Source organism: Pelodiscus sinensis, chromosome 19 (assembly GCF_049634645.1).
Source record: "Pelodiscus sinensis isolate JC-2024 chromosome 19, ASM4963464v1, whole genome shotgun sequence".
NCBI classification, from domain to species: domain Eukaryota; kingdom Metazoa; phylum Chordata; order Testudines; family Trionychidae; genus Pelodiscus; species Pelodiscus sinensis.
This window is the reverse complement of record NC_134729.1, coordinates 12,546,079-12,562,585: the sequence shown is the minus strand read 5'-3', so window position 1 is coordinate 12,562,585 and position 16,507 is coordinate 12,546,079. Positions and strand designations below refer to the sequence as shown.

The 16,507-nt window shown below is 61.7% G+C and overlaps 2 protein-coding genes across 2 annotated transcripts; one reads left to right on the top strand and one right to left on the bottom strand.

Annotated features, from left to right (window-relative positions):
• The first annotated feature begins 1,023 nt into the window (after window positions 1–1,023).
• On the top strand, window positions 1,024–13,737 carry EPOR (erythropoietin receptor). Its single transcript, XM_075902333.1, has 8 exons — window positions 1,024–1,597; window positions 7,121–7,250; window positions 7,605–7,783; window positions 8,636–8,787; window positions 8,874–9,027; window positions 10,803–10,890; window positions 11,436–11,523; window positions 11,910–13,737. Exons 1-8 carry the CDS (start codon window positions 1,492–1,494, stop codon window positions 12,492–12,494), a joined length of 1,482 nt encoding a protein of 493 aa, XP_075758448.1. The 5' UTR covers window positions 1,024–1,491; the 3' UTR covers window positions 12,495–13,737.
• A 1,005-nt stretch (window positions 13,738–14,742) lies between these two features.
• On the bottom strand, window positions 14,743–16,507 carry SWSAP1 (SWIM-type zinc finger 7 associated protein 1). The gene is made up of 2 exons (XM_075902334.1): window positions 16,250–16,507; window positions 14,743–15,493 (listed from the first exon to the last, which is right to left on the bottom strand). Exons 1-2 carry the CDS (start codon window positions 16,448–16,450, stop codon window positions 14,954–14,956), a joined length of 741 nt encoding a protein of 246 aa, XP_075758449.1. The 5' UTR covers window positions 16,451–16,507; the 3' UTR covers window positions 14,743–14,953.

The following is a 16,507-nucleotide window of genomic DNA, read 5'->3' as shown; positions in this document are numbered from 1 at the left end:
GCGCAGTGACCTGGAACCTCCCCCTGGATCCCACAGCGCAGTGACCTGGAATCTCCCCCTGGATCCCACAGCGCAGTGACCTGGAACCTCCCCCTGGATCCCACAGCTCAGTGACCTGGAACCTCCCCCTGGATCCCACAGCGCAGTGACCTGGAACCTCCCCCTGGATCCCACAGCGCAGTGACCTGGAACCTCCCCCTGGATCCCACAGCTCAGTGACCTGGAACCTCCCCCTGGATCCCACAGCGCAGTGACCTGGAACCTCCCCCTGGATCCCACAGCGCAGTGACCTGGAACCTCCCCCTGGATCCCACAGCGCAGTGACCTGGAATCTCTCCCTGGATCCCACAGCGCAGTGACCTGGAACCTTCCCCTGAATCCCACAGCTCAGTGACCTGGAACCTTCCCCTGAATCCCACAGCTCAGTGACCTGGAATCTCCCCCTGGATCCCACAGCTCAGTGACCTGGAATCTCCCCCTGGATCCCACAGCGCAGTGACCTGGAACCTTCCCCTGAATCCCACAGCTCAGTGACCTGGAATCTCCCCCTGGATCCCACAGCGCAGTGACCTGGAATCTCTCCCTGGATCCCACAGCGCAGTGACCTGGAACCTTCCCCTGAATCCCACAGCTCAGTGACCTGGAACCTTCCCCTGAATCCCACAGCACAGTGACCTGGAACCTTCCCCTGAATCCCACAGCTCAGTGACCTGGAATCTCCCCCTGGATCCCACAGCTCAGTGACCTGGAATCTCCCCCTGGATCCCACAGCGCAGTGACCTGGAACCTTCCCCTGAATCCCACAGCTCAGTGACCTGGAATCTCCCCCTGGATCCCACAGCGCAGTGACCTGGAATCTCTCCCTGGATCCCACAGCGCAGTGACCTGGAACCGCCCCCTGGATCCCACAGCGCAGTGACCTGGAACCGCCCCCTGGATCCTACAGCGCAGTGACCTGGAACCGCCCCCTGGATCCTACAGCGCAGTGACCTGGAACCGCCCCCTGGATCCCACAGCGCAGTGACCTGGAACCTCCCCCTGGATCCTACAGCGCAGTGACCAGAAATCTCTCCCCCAGGTCCCACGGTGCAGTGACCTGGAACCGCCCCCTGGATCCCATGGTGCAGTGACCAGAACCTCCCCGTAGACACCATGGCACAGTGACCCAGAACCTCCCCCATTGTATCCATGGGGCAGTGATCATTCCTCCCGCAGGTCTCATGGGGCAGTGATCTGCTCCTGAGGGTGGGGAGGGGCACTGGTGGAGACGTGGGGGCGTCTCTGCTGCCCTGGCTCCTCTCCAACTCCCTGCCCTGTTCCTCAGCCTCTCCAAGCAGCAGCCCCAGCCCAGCCCTTATCTGTCCCCTCCCAGCCCGCCCGCCCTGCGGCGCATAGCCCGGGCCGGCAGCCACAGCCTGCCTGCAGAGCAGCCCAGGGGCCAGGCAGCCCTGCCAGGGCAGCTTCACCGCTCTCAGCAGCCTTCCCCCAACCATGGGACCTCATCAGAGCCACCTCGCTGCCCTCTGCACCCTGCTGGCCTGGACCAGCTGCACCGCGCAGGAGGGAGCCGGCCCCACCGATGGCTTCGACACTCAAGGTACCAGCGCCGGCCTGGGGGCTGTGAGGGGCCAGCGGGCCCAGGGCCAGGCAGGGGCATGGGCAAGAGAGTGTTTCATAACAGGAAACCGATTTCCTGCCTCTGCCGTTAGAGCGCGACAGCTGGGTGTGTGTGTGTGTGTGTGTGTGTACGTACCCCTGTGTGTACATGTGTGTGTATATGTGTGTATGTGGATGAGTGTATACGTGTGTGTGTACGTGTGTGTGCGTGCATGTGTGTACGGGTGTGTGTATACATGTGTACAGGTGTGTGCATGTGTACGGGTGTGTGTGCACACACACACGTAGGCATGTGTGCATGTCCAAAGGCACATGCACATGCACGAATCTGCATGCATGTGCACGAGTGTAGGAGTGTGCTTGTGCTTGCGGGCCTGTGCGCTGAGGGGGTGTGTGTGGGCACCAGGCTCTAGTGAAGGTGGCTGTGAACCATGCTCGGATGTCTTAGTCCAGCATGTGTGTCTGTCTGAGCGACCCCCAGACGCTTGGAGGCCTCTGTCCGGCTCTCCTGCCTCAGACTCAGCTAGCCAAAGCTAGAGCCCTAACAACAGCATGGCTGACCTCTGAATCGATCTATCTATCTATCTATCTATCTATCTATCTATCTATCTATCTATCTATCTATCTATCTATCTATCTATCTATCTATCTATCAATTGATCATACTCATCCCTCCACTGAAATGCCTACATGCCCAGCCCCCACCTACCAGCCATTTGAGCAGCTCCATCAGGACCCGCCACACAAGTTCCCTCCCCAGAGGTGGTCCTTGGGCCAAAACGTCTGCCCCCCCTCCGGGTTATCGCATATTGAACTGAGTTAGGGGCGTTCCAGTTGGCAGGGTCTGATGAAATGCATCCTAGGTTGCTTAAGGAGGTAGCTGCAACAGCCTGGGAACCATGCGCAAGTCTCTTCGAGGCCCATGGGGAAGGTCCCAGGGGACTGGCGAGAGGAGACCTTAGAGCCGGTCTTTACGAAGAGAAGCAAAGAGGACCCAGGGAATTAGGGAGCAGCCAGCCGGGTTTCTATACCTGGAGGCTGTCTACATTGGCAAAAACATGCTGCCTGTCTACACTGACGGGGAGTTCTTGTGCAAGAACACTGATGTTCTAATGTGTGAAATCAGGACTTCTTGTGCAAGAACTGATGCTCCCGCTCAGGAATAAGCCCTCTTGTACAACTGTTCTTGCACAAGAGGCCAGTGTGGACAGGCAACATGAATTTCTTGCCATCGGAGCTTTCTTGCGCAAGAGAGCGTCTACACTGGCACGGATGATTTTGTGCAAAAGCACATGCCGGTGTAGACACGCTCTTGCGCAAATACTTTAACGCAAAAACTCTTGCGTTAAAAGTATTTGCACAAAATCTTGCCAATGGAGACGTAGCTGGAAAGACACTGGAACAAATGATTAAACCATGTGCAAGCCTTGGAGTGGGGGTGGGGGCACCTTTTTCGGGTTGGGGGCCACTGACCCACAAAAAAATCAGTTGGGGGCTGCACACAAGTGAGAAACAAAAAAACCCCTCATGGAGGTGGCCCCCGAACTGAGAAGCAGAAAGACACCCCCCCACACATTCCCGTCCCACACCAGAGCTTGGGGCGGGGGGGGCCGGTAGTAGATTTTGTGTACCCCTCCTAGGTTCTGGGGTGGAGCCAAAAAAGAGGGGTTCAGGATGGGGGAGGGGGCTGCCAGTTGGGAGGCCTGGGCAGGAGGGGTTCAGGAGTGGGTTGGTGGTGCGGGGTTTGGGCAATGCTGGAGTGGGGTCCCCAATGCTGGGGGTGGGGAGCCCCAAGCCTCAGGGGCCAGATCCAGCCCCGCGGCGTTAGGTTCCACACCCCTGCCCTAGAGGATAATAGAAGGAAGAGCTATTACGGATTTTTCAAGAACAGCTCGGCTACGTCTACACTGGCATGATTTTCCGAAAATGCTTTTAACGGAAAAGTTTTCCGTTAAAAGCATCTTCGGAAAAGCACGTCTAGATTGGCAGGATGCTTTTCCGCAAAAGCACTTTTGGCGGAAAAGCGTCCGTGGCCAAGCTAGATGCGGTTTTCCGCAAAAAAGCCCCGATGGCCATTTTCGCGATTGGGGCTTTTTTGCGGAAAACAGTCCTGTGCTGTCTACACTGGCCCTTTTGTGCAAAAGTCTTTCGGAAAAAGACTTTTGCCCGAACAGGAGCAGCATAGTATTTCTGGAAAAGCACTGACAATCTTACATGAGATCGTCAGTGCTTTTCCGGAAATTCAAGCGGCCAGTGTAGACAGCTGGCAAGTTTTTCCACAAAAGCAGATGATTTTGTGGAAAAACTTGCCAGTCTAGACACAGCCCTCATGTCAAACCAGCCGGATTTCTTTAACTGGCCCAGTGATCTGGGAGCGTTTTAGACAGCAAGTGTCTTGATTTTAGTCAAACCTTTGACACAATCCCATGGGCAAGCTAAGGAAATGAGTCTGAGACGTAGCCGCTGTTTGGGGAGTGCACCATGGGCTGAAAAACGGCTCAGGGAGTAGTTACCAGGGGCTCGCTTGGAGGGGGTATCCAGTGGGGTCCTGCAGGGGTCAGTCCGAGGCCTGGAACTGGCCCATATTTAGATTAGCCCCTGGAGTGGAGAGAATGGTTAGATGATTTGCAGCCGATACAACACTGGGAGGGGTTGCAAGCACTTTGGATAAGAATTCGTACCGTCCCGGAGAATTTGGCGGGTTGGCCTGAAATCAACCAGATGCCATTCAGTCAAGACAGGGGACAAGCCAATGCATGGCTGTAAAATGGGGACACCCACCCACTAAGAGGTCTGACTGTGGGGGGGGAGTAAGGGGGGCTACAATGGGTCATAAACGGAGCCAGCGCCCGTTAGGGAAGATGTGGATAAACTGGAGGGAGGCCAGAGGAACAGGAACGAAGGTTTAGCAAACCAGGCCTGTGAAAAAAGGTTACAACTGGGCCCGGTTAGTCTGAGAAAAGACAATTGGGAGGGGAGCTATGAACAATCGTCCAGTATTCTAGGGGCTGTTACAAAGAAAATGGGGCTCAGATGATCTCCATATCTCCGGAGGGAGGGAGAAGACGTAAAGAGTGAGACCGCACTGGGTCAGACCAAAGGTCCATCTAGCCCAGTGTCCTGTCTGCCGACAGTGCCAATGCCAGATGCCCCAGAGGGCGGGAACAGAACAGGGCATCATTGCCTGATCCCTCTCCTGGCATCCATTTCCAGAAAAATGGAGGCTAGGGACACAACCTTCATGAATCTATCTAGCTCTTTTTTGAACCCTGTTAAAGTCCTGGTCTTCACCATCCTCTAGCAAGGAGTTCCATAGGTTAGGTTAGATACTTCATACCATCCTCTGGCAAGGAGTTCCATAGGTTAGGTTAGATACTTCATACCATCCTCTGGCAAGGAGTTCCACAGGTTTAAGTTAGATGCTTCACACCATCCTCTGGCAAGGCATTCCATAGGTTAGGTTAGATACTTCACACTATCCTCTGGCAAGGAGTTCCACAGGTTAGTTAGATACTTCATACCATCCTCTGGCAAGGCATTCCATAGGTTAGGTTAGATACTTCACACTATCCTCTGGCAAGGAGTTCCACAGGTTAGGTTAGATACTTCATACCATCCTCTGGCAAGGCATTCCATAGGTTAGGTTAGATACTTCACACTATCCTCTGGCAAGGAGTTCCACAGGTTAGGTTAGATACTTCATACCATCCTCTGGCAAGGAGTTCCACAGGTTTAAGTTAGATGCTTCACACCATCCTCTAGCAAGGAGTTCCACAGGTTAGGTTAGATGTTTCACACTATCCTCTGGCAAGGAGTTCCACAGGTTAGGTTAGCTATTAGGCAAGACCCTTGCATTTGAAGGGAAGCTAAGCTCTAGAAGGCACTTGTGGGATCCCTGTCACTGGAGGTTTTCAAGCACACGTTGGACAAACCTCGGTCAGGGTTGGTGGAGGTTTGCGTGGTCTCAGCTCAGCGCAGGGGCTGGACCTGATGGCCTCTTGTGTCCCTTCCAGCTCTACATTTCGATGTTTCTCTGATAGTTTATGTCTCTACCAGACAGTTTGTTAGAACCAGGTCTGCTCTCGTATAGGAACGAGCCGCTGTTTGTGCCTCTGTAGCAAAGATTAAGTTGGGTTTTGCTTCTAAACCGGGGCTTTCTAAAGTAGCTCTTTATCTATCAAACTACCTGTCCCCATACATCCCCATCTGTCTATCCCTACCTCCCCCCGCCCTCTCCCCCTCTCCTTTCCTAAATTCTGTAAAGGGAACATAGCCTATAAGGCAAGAATACAGAACAGTGAATGAGCGGTTATTTCTCGACTCCTCCGTGCTGCAGATAGGGAGTTCTTTACAGAAAGTAGGTTTACGTGAACTGCTAGAGGCTCAGCAGAATTCTGGGTCTCCCCATGGCTGGATCGCCGTGAAATGCTTGGGATGGGCACTGGTCTGAGAAACGAAGGGTTGAAATAATATTTATTACAGAGGCCAGCTTAGAGTAGGGCCCGGTGCGCCAGCTGCTGTGCAGACACAATCTACCAATGCATCAGGGAGCTGTATGATAGTTTCTACACACAACCACACACCAGAACACATACACCCATTGCTAGGCCCCCCATGCACACCTGCCTTCCCACACGTGCATGGCTATACACACCCCCCCACTTCTGCAGACAGCACTACACATGCTTCCCTACGCACACAAACATAGACACACGTGAATACACATGGACACACACACAGGCACACAAATACACCCAGACTAGCCCCCGGGAGCTCTCCTTCCCGAGTCGCTTGAGTGCTGGAGCTGAGGTCTGACCAGGCGTCTCATGGGCAGGGCTGGCCATCTCTAGAGGCTGCCCCTTACTCTCAGCACCAGATGGGGACTTACTGGGGCTTGTTCTCGTGCCCAGCTGAGGGGGCCTGTTTTGAAGCCACCCCGCTGGGCAATTCAAGGCTTGCTCTTGTAGCCCTTAGCTGGTTGGGGGCGTGGTACCGGAGGTTTTTAACCCTTGGAACTCCCTGCAACAGGACTTTCCAGGAGTGCAGGAGGCTATTAACCCTCAGAAACCACTGCACCAGAACATTACAGGGGGTACAGGAGGCTGTTAACCCTCAGAATCCCTGCAGCAGGACGTCATAGAAGTGCAGGAGGCTGTTAACCCTTGGAACCCCCTGCAGCAGGATGTTACGGGGGTACAGGAGGCTGTTAACCCTCGGAATGCCTGCAGCAGGACATCATGGGGGTGCAGGAGGCTGTTAACCCTTGGTACTCCCTGCAGCAGGACATTACTGCAGTGCAGGGTTTGGTGACGGGCAGAGGTGTTCTCAGCTGGCAGGCTTTGGGGCGCAGGGGGTTCTTAGGGTTAACAGCCTATTGTAACTCCCCCCCCCCCCGTAAATGGCCTGGGAGTGAGGAGCCCCAGCTTGCTGTGGACTCAGCCGGGTGGGGCTATGGCTCCATGTGGACAGCGGGCGGCTAACTGGGCCCTCCCTCTGCCCCCAGCGGCCCTGCTCTTGGCTGAGGAACCCCTGAACCCCAAATGCTTCACACGCTCCTTGGAGGACCTGACCTGCTTCTGGGAGAGCAGCAGCCCCCCAAGCTCCGTGGAATACGGCTTCTCCTACGTCGTGGAGTGAGTCCCCCCCCCCCCCGGGGCCCTTCTGTGGGGAGCTGAGTTGGGGAGGGGCGAGTCTTGTGCCTCCTCTTCTTCTCCCACGCCTGCCCCCCCTCTGCACCCTCGGGCTGGGCCCCCCACATCTACTCCATGCCCCGCCCCCCTCCTTAGTGTGAGCCCCGCCCCCATGCCTCCATGTCTGCACCCTCAGGTTGGGCCCCCCTGCTGGTCCCAGCCCCCCAACATGGGCCCCGCCAAGCGTGTCCCCCATGCTGGCCCCAGCTCTGCGCCCCTGGCCAGAGGGTGTGGAAGGCCCCAGGCTCTGCTGCCGCGGCTGCTCACCCCCCACCCCGCCTCCCCTGCCTCCCCCAGGGAGGACCCCCCGCAGCTCTGCAACCTGAGCGTGGCCCGGACGCCGTGGAACAGCACCCGCTTCAGCTGCCTCTTCCCCCCGAAGGACACCCCGTCCTTCACGAACCTGCACGTCAGCGCCTACGCCGGCAACCGCAGCAACGTCCTCCACGCCCGCACCATCATGGTCAACCAAGTGGGTAGGTGGGAGAGCCGGGCCCCGGAATCGGCGCCCCCTGGAGGGGAAAGGCCCCATGCCCCAGCCCCCCTGCCCTGGCCCAGATCACAGCCAGCGCCCCCTAGAGGGGACAGGCCACATACCCCCCAACCCAGCCAGCCCCCTGCCCCACGGCTGTATGGGAGCCAGCACCCCCTAGAAGTGTCCCATTCCCTGTCCCCCAACCCAGCCAGCCCCCTGCCCCACGGCTAGATGGGAGCCAGCACCCCCTAGAAGTGTCCCATTCCCTGTCCCCTGACCCAGCCAGCCCCCTGCCCCACGGCTGGATGGAAGCCAGCACCCCCTAGAAGTGTCCCATTCCCTGTCCCCCAACCCAGCCAGCCCCCTGCCCCACGGCTGGATGGGAGCCAGCACCCCCTAGAAGTGTCCCATTCCCTGTCCCCCGACCCAGCCAGCCCCCTGCAGGGCAGGGCCAGCCCACAACATTTTGGCCCCTGAAGTGGGGAGCTCAAATGACACCCCCAGGCTCCCTTTTCTCCTGCCTGCTATGTCTCCTGTGCCCTCCTTCCTCCAGCACAGCACCCCCCCCCCCCCGTGCATCTAGGGCAGAGAGAATCCATCTGCCCCAGCAGCAGACACAAGTTTCTACCCCCTGGGTCCTAGTACCCCCCCCCCCCCCGAGTCTGGTACCGAAGGCGGCCGTAAGGCCAGCCCCGCAGGAGGGAGCCGCCCCCCCCGAGGTGAAGGGCCCCGTACCGCATTCCCGCATCCCAGGGCGGGATGGGAGCTGGCAATCCCCTAGAAGCGAAAGGCCCTGAGCCCCCTCCCCTGCCCTGGGGCAGAGCCCCGCTCAGGTCTCCGCCTGCCCCTGCAGTTCTCCTGGACCCGCCCTCCAACCTGACGGCGCGCCCGACGGAGACGCCGGGGCAGCTGGCCGTGCGCTGGCGCCCGCCCGGCCTGCGCTACCTGGAGAGCAGCCTGCGCTACGAGGTGGCCTTCGCCCCCGAGGGCGCCGAGCGCCAGACGGTGGGTGACCCCCCCACGCCCCGCCCCCCCACGCCGCCCCGCCTGCGGCTGCCCTGCCCCCTCACTCCGCCCTCCCGCCCCTGCAGGTCGACATCCCCGAGGGGCGCACCGAGTGCCTCATCCTCAGCCTGAGGGCCTGGACCCGCTACGCCCTGGCCGTGCGCGTCAAGCCCGACGGCGTCAGCTACAGTGGCTACTGGAGCGCCTGGTCCGCGCCCGTCACCGTGGTGACACCCCATGGTGAGCCCCCCTCCCTCCCCATGCCTGCAGCAGGGGCCCTTGAATAGCATAGTGGGGGGATGGGGGAGGACAGACCATTGGGGGTGGAGGTTGGAAGAGGGTGAAGGGGCTGGGGGCTGGTGGGAGTTAGGGGGATGGGGTGGAGGGGCTGGGGGCTGGTGGGAGTTGGGGGGATGGGGTAGAGGGCTGGGGGCTGGTGGGAGTTAGGGGGATGGGGTGGAGGGGCCGGGGACTGGTGGGAGTTGGGGGGATGGGGTGGAGGGGCCGGGGGCTGGTGGGAGTTGGGGGGATGGGGTGGAGGGACCAGGGGCTGGTGGGAGTTGGGGGGATGGGGTGGAGGGGCAGGGGGCTGGTGAGAGTTGGGGGGATGGGGTGAAGGGGCGGGGGGCTGGTGGGAGTTGGGGGGATGGGGTGGAGGGGCCGGGGACTGGTGGGAGTTGGGGGGATGGGGTGGAGGGACCAGGGGCTGGTGGGAGTTGGGGGGATGGGGTGGAGGGGCAGGGGGCTGGTGGGAGTTAGGGGGATGGGGTGGAGGGACCAGGGGCTGGTGGGAGTTGGGGGGATGGGGTGGAGGGGCCGGGGGCTGGTGAGAGTTGGGGGGATGGGGTGGAGGGGCAGGGGGCTGGTGGGAGTTGGGGGGATGGGGTGGAGGGGCCGGGGACTGGTGGGAGTTAGGGGGATGGGGTGGAGGGGCCGGGGGCTGGTGAGAGTTAGGGGGATGGGGTGGAGGGGCCGGGGACTGGTGGGAGTTAGGGGGATGGGGTGGAGGGGCCGGGGGCTGGTGGGAGTTGGGAGGATGGGGTAGAGGGCTGGGGGCTGGTGGAAGTTAGGGGGATGGGGTGGAGGGGCCGGGGGCTGGTGGGAGTTGGGGGGATGGGGTGGAGGGACCAGGGGCTGGTGGGAGTTGGGGGGATGGGGTGGAGGGGCAGGGGGCTGGTGAGAGTTGGGGGGATGGGGTGGAGGGACCAGGGGCTGGTGGGAGTTAGGGGGATGGGGTGAAGGGGCGGGGGGCTGGTGGGAGTTGGGGGGATGGGGTGGAGGGACCAGGGGCTGGTGGGAGTTAGGGGGATGGGGTGAAGGGGCGGGGGGCTGGTGGGAGTTGGGGGGATGGGGTGGAGGGGCCGGGGACTGGTGGGAGTTGGGGGGATGGGGTGGAGGGACCAGGGGCTGGTGGGAGTTGGGGGGATGGGGTGGAGGGGCAGGGGGCTGGTGGGAGTTAGGGGGATGGGGTGGAGGGGCCGGGGGCTGGTGAGAGTTGGGGGGATGGGGTGGAGGGGCAGGGGGCTGGTGGGAGTTGGGGGGATGGGGTGGAGGGGCCGGGGACTGGTGGGAGTTAGGGGGATGGGGTGGAGGGGCCGGGGGCTGGTGAGAGTTGGGGGGATGGGGTGAAGGGCCGGGGGGCTGGTGGGAGTTGGGGGGATGGGGTGGAGGGGCCGGGGGGCTGGTGGGAGTTGGGGGGGTGGAGGGGCAGGGGCTGGTGGGAGTTGGGGGGATGGGGTGGAGGGGCCGGGGGGCTGGTGGGAGTTAGGGGGATGGGGTGGAGGGCCGGGGGGCTGGTGGGAGTTGGGGGGATGGGGTGGAGGGGCCGGGGGGCTGGTGGGAGTTGGGGGGGTGGAGGGGCAGGGGCTGGTGGGGGACAGTGGGGAGGGTTGGGGGTGGAGGGGCCAATTCTGTGCCCTTCTCTGATCCCACGGGAGGCCACGGGTGCCAGCCCTGGGGTCACGGGTGCCTGTAGCCTGGGCCAAGCGGGGTAACCCTGCCGCCCCACCTGACAGATCTGGACCCCTTGATCCTGTCGCTGTCTCTCATTCTGGTGCTGATCCTGGTGCTCCTGGCCCTCTTTGCCCTGCTCACCCACCGCAGGTACTGCCCGCTGCGCCGTGCCCACCAGAACAGCCCACTCCTGCCCCGGGCCCTGCCAGGCCAAGGGTCCAAAGCGCTGAGGGGGGTGGATCCCACCACACTCACCCACCCACCCAGGTGTGGTGCCCTGGGGGACTGAGGGGTGTGGGCATGTATACGTGTGTAGGGGCCCCCATCTACACTTGTGTGTGGTGTGTGCACGGAGGTGTGCACCCAGGCGCATGCACACGCACACGCACACGTGCCTCGCACAGACCCTCGCACGTGTGGGGGGGCTGTGCACGTGTGGGCCATACACGCCCAGAGGTGTGTGTGCTGGCGTGCGTGCATGTACTCGTGCGTGGCAGTGTGCACAGGTGTGTTACCTCGCGTGTCCCTATGCTTGGGGGGTGCGTGTGTGTGAAACATATGGGCGCTGCCCTCGCAGCATGGCCCTGGGGGGTGGCCCATGAGCGTTTGCAGGGGAGGGTGCCCCTGCATTTCGGGGGGGGGGTCAGGCTATGACTTGGCTTCTGTTCATCCTGCCCCCCCCCCCATGCTCCTAGGTTTTTGAAGAAGAAGATGTGGCCCGTGATCCCCAGCCCTGAGCCCAAGTTCGAGGGGCTTTTCACCCTCTACAAAGGAAACTTCCAGGTACCAGCTCCTGCCCTGGTCAGGGGCCCCAGGGGGGCTACCTGGCCTGTGGGTGGAGGCGGGCACCACACTGCTCCAGGGATGTCTGTGCCGGGGGAATGGGGGGGCTGATGCTGGGCGAGGGAACCAGGGTGATTATCTGGGGGGGGGGGGATGCTTAGAGATGGGGGAGCCATCAAAGAGCGGCCAAGACGGGGAGGATTTCATGCTACCTAATGTTAGGCATTAGCGTAGGCCCTACACAAATCCTTGGTTTAAAACAAGGGGCTGGCAGGCTCCGCCCCGGAGGAGGTGGTGGGCGGGACGGGCAGCGCCTGGGGCTGGCCAGGCTCAGTAGGTCCCTCCCCCCAGCCTCTGGGGTGACCAGGGCTCTGTGGCCGTTGCAGCTGTGGCTGGGGCAGAGAAACGCCTACCTGTGGTGGAGCAGGAACCCCGGCTACATGGAGGAACAGCCCAGCCTGCTGGAGGTGCTGTCTGAGGACTCCAAGGGGGAGGGGCCGGTGCCGCCCCTGCCCCCCAAAGCCCAGGACTCGGTCCCGGCTGCCCCTCCGGAGCTGCCCCCGGACGACTACCTGGTGCTGGATGAACAGCTGATGCCCTGCAGCCAGGGCGAGGACTTGCGGCTCCCGCCAGAGGCCCTGAGCGGGGCGGACTCTGCTGCCCTCCCTACCAGGGGGCAAGAGCTGGGCCTCCCGGGGGCCGAAGCGGAGCCCGTCGTGGAGGAGCGGGTCTCGTCCTCCTCCAGCTTCGAGTACACCCTCTTCGACCCCAGCTCGGAGCTGCTGGCGCCCTGCGAGCGCCGGCCCCCACCCCCGCTCAAATACAGCTACCTCCTGGTATCCGACTCGGGGATCTCCGCCGACTATGCCCCTCTGGCCGCCGGCACCGACCAGCCCAACCTCTACACCAACCTGTGCCAGGAGGGGCGCCAGGCCCAGCTCCTCCCAGCCGGCTACGTGGCGTGCTCATAGTGCCGGCAGGCGGGGAGAACAGAGATCGGGCCCCCGGCCTGCTGGGTGGGCAGGAAACTTTCCTGCCGGAAGGCAGCAAACAAGGTGCCAGCAGGCCACAGAGGGGGCAGCAGCAGGATGGAGCCGTGCGCCTGTCCTGGCAGGAGGAAGCAGGGCCCTGTGCCTGGAGATACGACCCCAGCTCCTCCGTGCCCGGTGTTTGCACGGCTGGGGTGGAGCACGGGGGGTGGAGCGGAACTGCCCGGCTCGGGGTCAGACGTGGCTCTGGGCAGAAGCTGGATTTGCCCAAGGCCGATGCCAGCTGTGACAGGGGGGAGCAGGGACTGGTGGCCCACCTACCAGCAGGGGGTGCTACCTCCAAGATGCCCCCCTCCCTGCATCACCACCAGAGCGAGCTCGGATTCAAGACGTGGGAGCTGGGGGGAAGCTACAGCCCCCGTGTCACCAAGGGGACACCCCACGGCAGCTGCAAGGGATGCTGGGAGTCCTGTGGTCTGTGAAGGGCTTTGTGCACGTCCGCAGCCGGGGAGCGAAAGCGCCGTCACGCCTGGGCACATCAGTGCTGCGCCCACGTCGGGGCTGGGAGAGAAGGGCGAGGCGGCAGGGTGGGGGAGATGTCAGGACTGCTGGGTTCTACCCCAGGGGTCTGTGAGTAGGGACTAGTGGTTAGAGCGGGGGGGAAGGGCGGGGAGCCAGGACTCCTGGGTTCTATTCCCTACTCTTGACCGTGAGCAAATCCCACCTGCCCAACGTCTCTTTCTGTGCCTGAGTTTCCCCACATGGAAAACAGCTGACAATACGAATCAATGGAGGACATCACTTGCTGTAAGTATTTAGCCACACGGAGCTGCCCCTGCTCTGGGGACGCTCTTATCATTAACCCTTTAAGAGATACTACCAGTGCCAGATGGACTGACTTGCCCTGGCCGCACATAACGCTGCCACTGCAGCCCCCTTGGGGTGCATCTGGCCAACACTGAACACCATGGGAGCAAGGACCACCTCCTACCTGCCCAGTAGCGGTGGGGCCCGCCCTCCCTAGCCCCCGAGCTCCCATCTTTGTATAGTTAAAAGGGAAAGTGTGGGGCTGGCTGGGAAGGAGGCCAACAGGGGGTCAAGAATCCCCGAGAAGAGGGGGACTACCCCACAGCGCCCTGCCAGGGGTGCAGGCCCAGCTCGGAGCCCCTAGCAGCTGAGTGAGCGATAGATCTTTGCCTTTTAATAAAGAGGCTGTTTTTTCCCACTTGGTGTCGATCTGGGTTTGTACAGCACTTGGCACAGCGTGGGGCTGGAGCACCCAGGCGCTACCCTAATACACCTAACTAATGTACAGCACCCCGGGCACTGCTGTAGTAGATAAGCCATGTTTTCCCAAGGGGCCCAGCAGGACAAAGGGTAAGGTCAGAGGGCCTGGCTGCCTGTCCCACACACTGGGGTGTTGCACGTGCGAGGTCTTAATGCAAGGAAATGTGGCAATGGGGACACTGCTGAGTGTAGCACAAGCGGGTGGCAGAAACCAGGGGGCCAGAGCAGAATCGGGGTAGTAGCTCTGCCTGGGGCCAGTCCCTGCCCCCCAGCATGAGGACCCCCACCCACTCTCCAACCAGGCAGACCCCTTTGGCTCTGTCCCCACCAGATAGTGATTATCTCCACAGCCACCGGCCCCTGGGTGTTATCAGGCTGGGGCAGGCAGGAGGACCTCAGCCAAGAGCCATGCAGGGCCTGGCACCAATCCAGCATCGGCAGGGGGAGCGGCTCAGGACCGGAGAGCCAGAGGAGGCAGCTAAAGGCTGCTGCAGCTCAGGTGGGAGGGCACCAGCATGTGGTCAGCTGGGCCTGATTCATGGCTCCATTGTCCTCCTGACAGCCCCCCAGCTCGGGGCCAGCTGCAAGAGCTGCCTCTGGAGGCGGGGCGGGGTCCAGGGAGTTAGAACAGGGGAAGGAGAGGCTGGGAGCCTGGTTCCATTTATGGCTCTGGATGGAGAGTGGGGTCTAATGGTCGGAGCAGAGGAAGTGATTGTCACGAGATCAGACAGAAACCCAGTCTCCTCCACTCCTAGCCATGGGAACAGATGGGCTCCCCCTCAGAGCTGGGTGCAGCTAACTGGTCAGGTTCCCCCCACTTCCTTGGAGAGCCAAAACCTGGGAAAATAAGTTTGATTCAGGGCACAGGCTGTGTATTTTTTGTTTGCGCAGCCCCCAGGGTGACGAGGGGGGGGAGGGGGGCCATCTCAGCTGTTCCGTGATCTGACCGGTAACAAACAAATTTGTATTGTTGAAAATTCCTCCGTGTCTGTTTACTGCGGGTGGGACATTAAAGTAGGCCCAGGAGGGGCTGTGCAAAGACAGATTTTCCCCTAAATCACCCAAGGTTCAATCAACAACAGGGCTGAAAAATCCATGCTGGGGAAACAAGAAGTCAGCTCTCCAGTGAATGCTGGGGGCCAGGCACCCAGGAGTCATTTCTCAGCCCCAGCAGCTCTGTCCAGGTCTGAAGCTGCCCCAGAATCCTCCGCACACTCACAGGAGACGGGGGATACTGTCATCTCTCCATCGAGGCCAAATCCCACCCTCCACTCTCGGTCCGGAGCACCAGGCTGGGACAGATGCGCCTTGAATGTCCTGTCACCCGCCCAGTCCTCCTGGCCCAAGGCTGCCGCAGGGTCCGGACACAGCCAGCACCTGGCTGGGAAGTAGCGCTGGAGAATGCTGAGATGCTCCTCAGCCTCTGTTTCCCCGGAGACCCGCATGGAGGCGATGAGCTGGCAGCTGGGGGCAGATCCTTGGGGGTCCATGCCCAGGCGCCCCGTGAAGTATGAAGCTGTGTCCACCAGCAGGGCTGAGAGCCGGGCGACCGCCTGAGGGCCAGGGCAACCGGCGAGGTACTGCTCCAGCCCGTCCAGCAGGATGAGGGCAGGGGGCCCAGGCAGGCTCTGGTGCAGAGAGGCCAACACCCGCAGGAGCTCCGGCAGCGAAGGCGGGTAGAGGAACTGGACATGCTATGGTGGAAGAGGAGGGGGCTAATGGAAGAGGGATTGGGTCTGTCCCAGCCCAGGATCCCCTCCCTCCACACCAATTTGCCCTCTAATCTTTTCCATCCATGTGTGAAATAAATTGTTTAGGTGCACCACCCGCAGAAACAAAAAACCTAACGGGGGGGCTAACCAGCTGGGTGGCGTTTAAATCTCCCCAGCAGCCACACAAGCACCCAGTTCAGAGGGAACGCTGTTCCCGCACAGTCTAGCCTGCTTCAGCCCAGGATCCCCCATCACCAGGCCAACCACAGCCCAGGCCTCCTGCCTCCCCACTGGCCTCTCCCTTCCCCCACCCAGCAACCCATCCCAAACATCCAGCCAGGCCCAGCCCGTCTCATGTCAGCACCACCTCCACACAGCCCCTCCCTGGCTGACTCTTCCTACTCCTCAAGCTCCTCCCCTCCCGTGAAGCCCCGCCCCTTAGGCTCCTCCCCTCCCGTGAAGCCCCGCCCCTTAGGCTCCCACTCTGAATTGCTTTGCTCCATCCTATCAGGTGCTGCTGCCTTCAGCTCCCCCCATTCAGCCTCCCCAGGAGATAAATCCGGGCCCCGCCCCAGGCTTTGCCCCCTTGTGATCTTGGCCCCGCCCCCGGCTCTTGGCCCCGCCCCTCCCAGGCCCTTGGTTCCGTCCCGCCCATCTTAGCCACGCCCCTCAGGCGCCTCTCGTTGGCTCCGCCCCCCGCTCTTGGCTCCGCCCCCTAGCGCTTGGCTCCGCCCCCACCTGCAGGCCGCTCTCCGCGCGCCGGGCCCCCGGCAGACGCTGCAGCGCGCGGGGCGCCAGGAAGAGCGCGCGGGGCCCGGCCAGCGCCGCCCGGAAGAGCAGCGCCGAGCGACCCGAGCGGGCCGGGCCCAGCACCAGGGCCGGGGCCGGGGCCAGGCCGCGCGGAGCCGCGCCGAGCGCCCGCTCGAGCGCCACCGACATCGCCCCGCCCTCGCCTCTGTCCGAGCCAATCCGCAAGGACGCCCCGCCCCGCGCCCG

Bases quoted from the DNA above. Each gene is read 5' to 3' on its own strand.
- EPOR (XM_075902333.1), top strand. From the start codon at position 1,492: ATGGGACCTCATCAGAGCCACCTCGCTGCCCTCTGCACCCTGCTGGCC. The intron at 1,598-7,120 runs GTACCAGCGCCG...CTCTGCCCCCAG, and splicing joins CGATGGCTTCGACACTCAAG to CGGCCCTGCTCTTGGCTGAG. The intron at 10,891-11,435 runs GTACTGCCCGCT...CCATGCTCCTAG, and splicing joins GCCCTGCTCACCCACCGCAG to GTTTTTGAAGAAGAAGATGT.
- SWSAP1 (XM_075902334.1), bottom strand. From the start codon at position 16,450: ATGTCGGTGGCGCTCGAGCGGGCGCTCGGCGCGGCTCCGCGCGGCCTG. The intron at 15,494-16,249 runs GTGGGGGCGGAG...CTTCCACCATAG, and splicing joins GCGCGGAGAGCGGCCTGCAG to CATGTCCAGTTCCTCTACCC.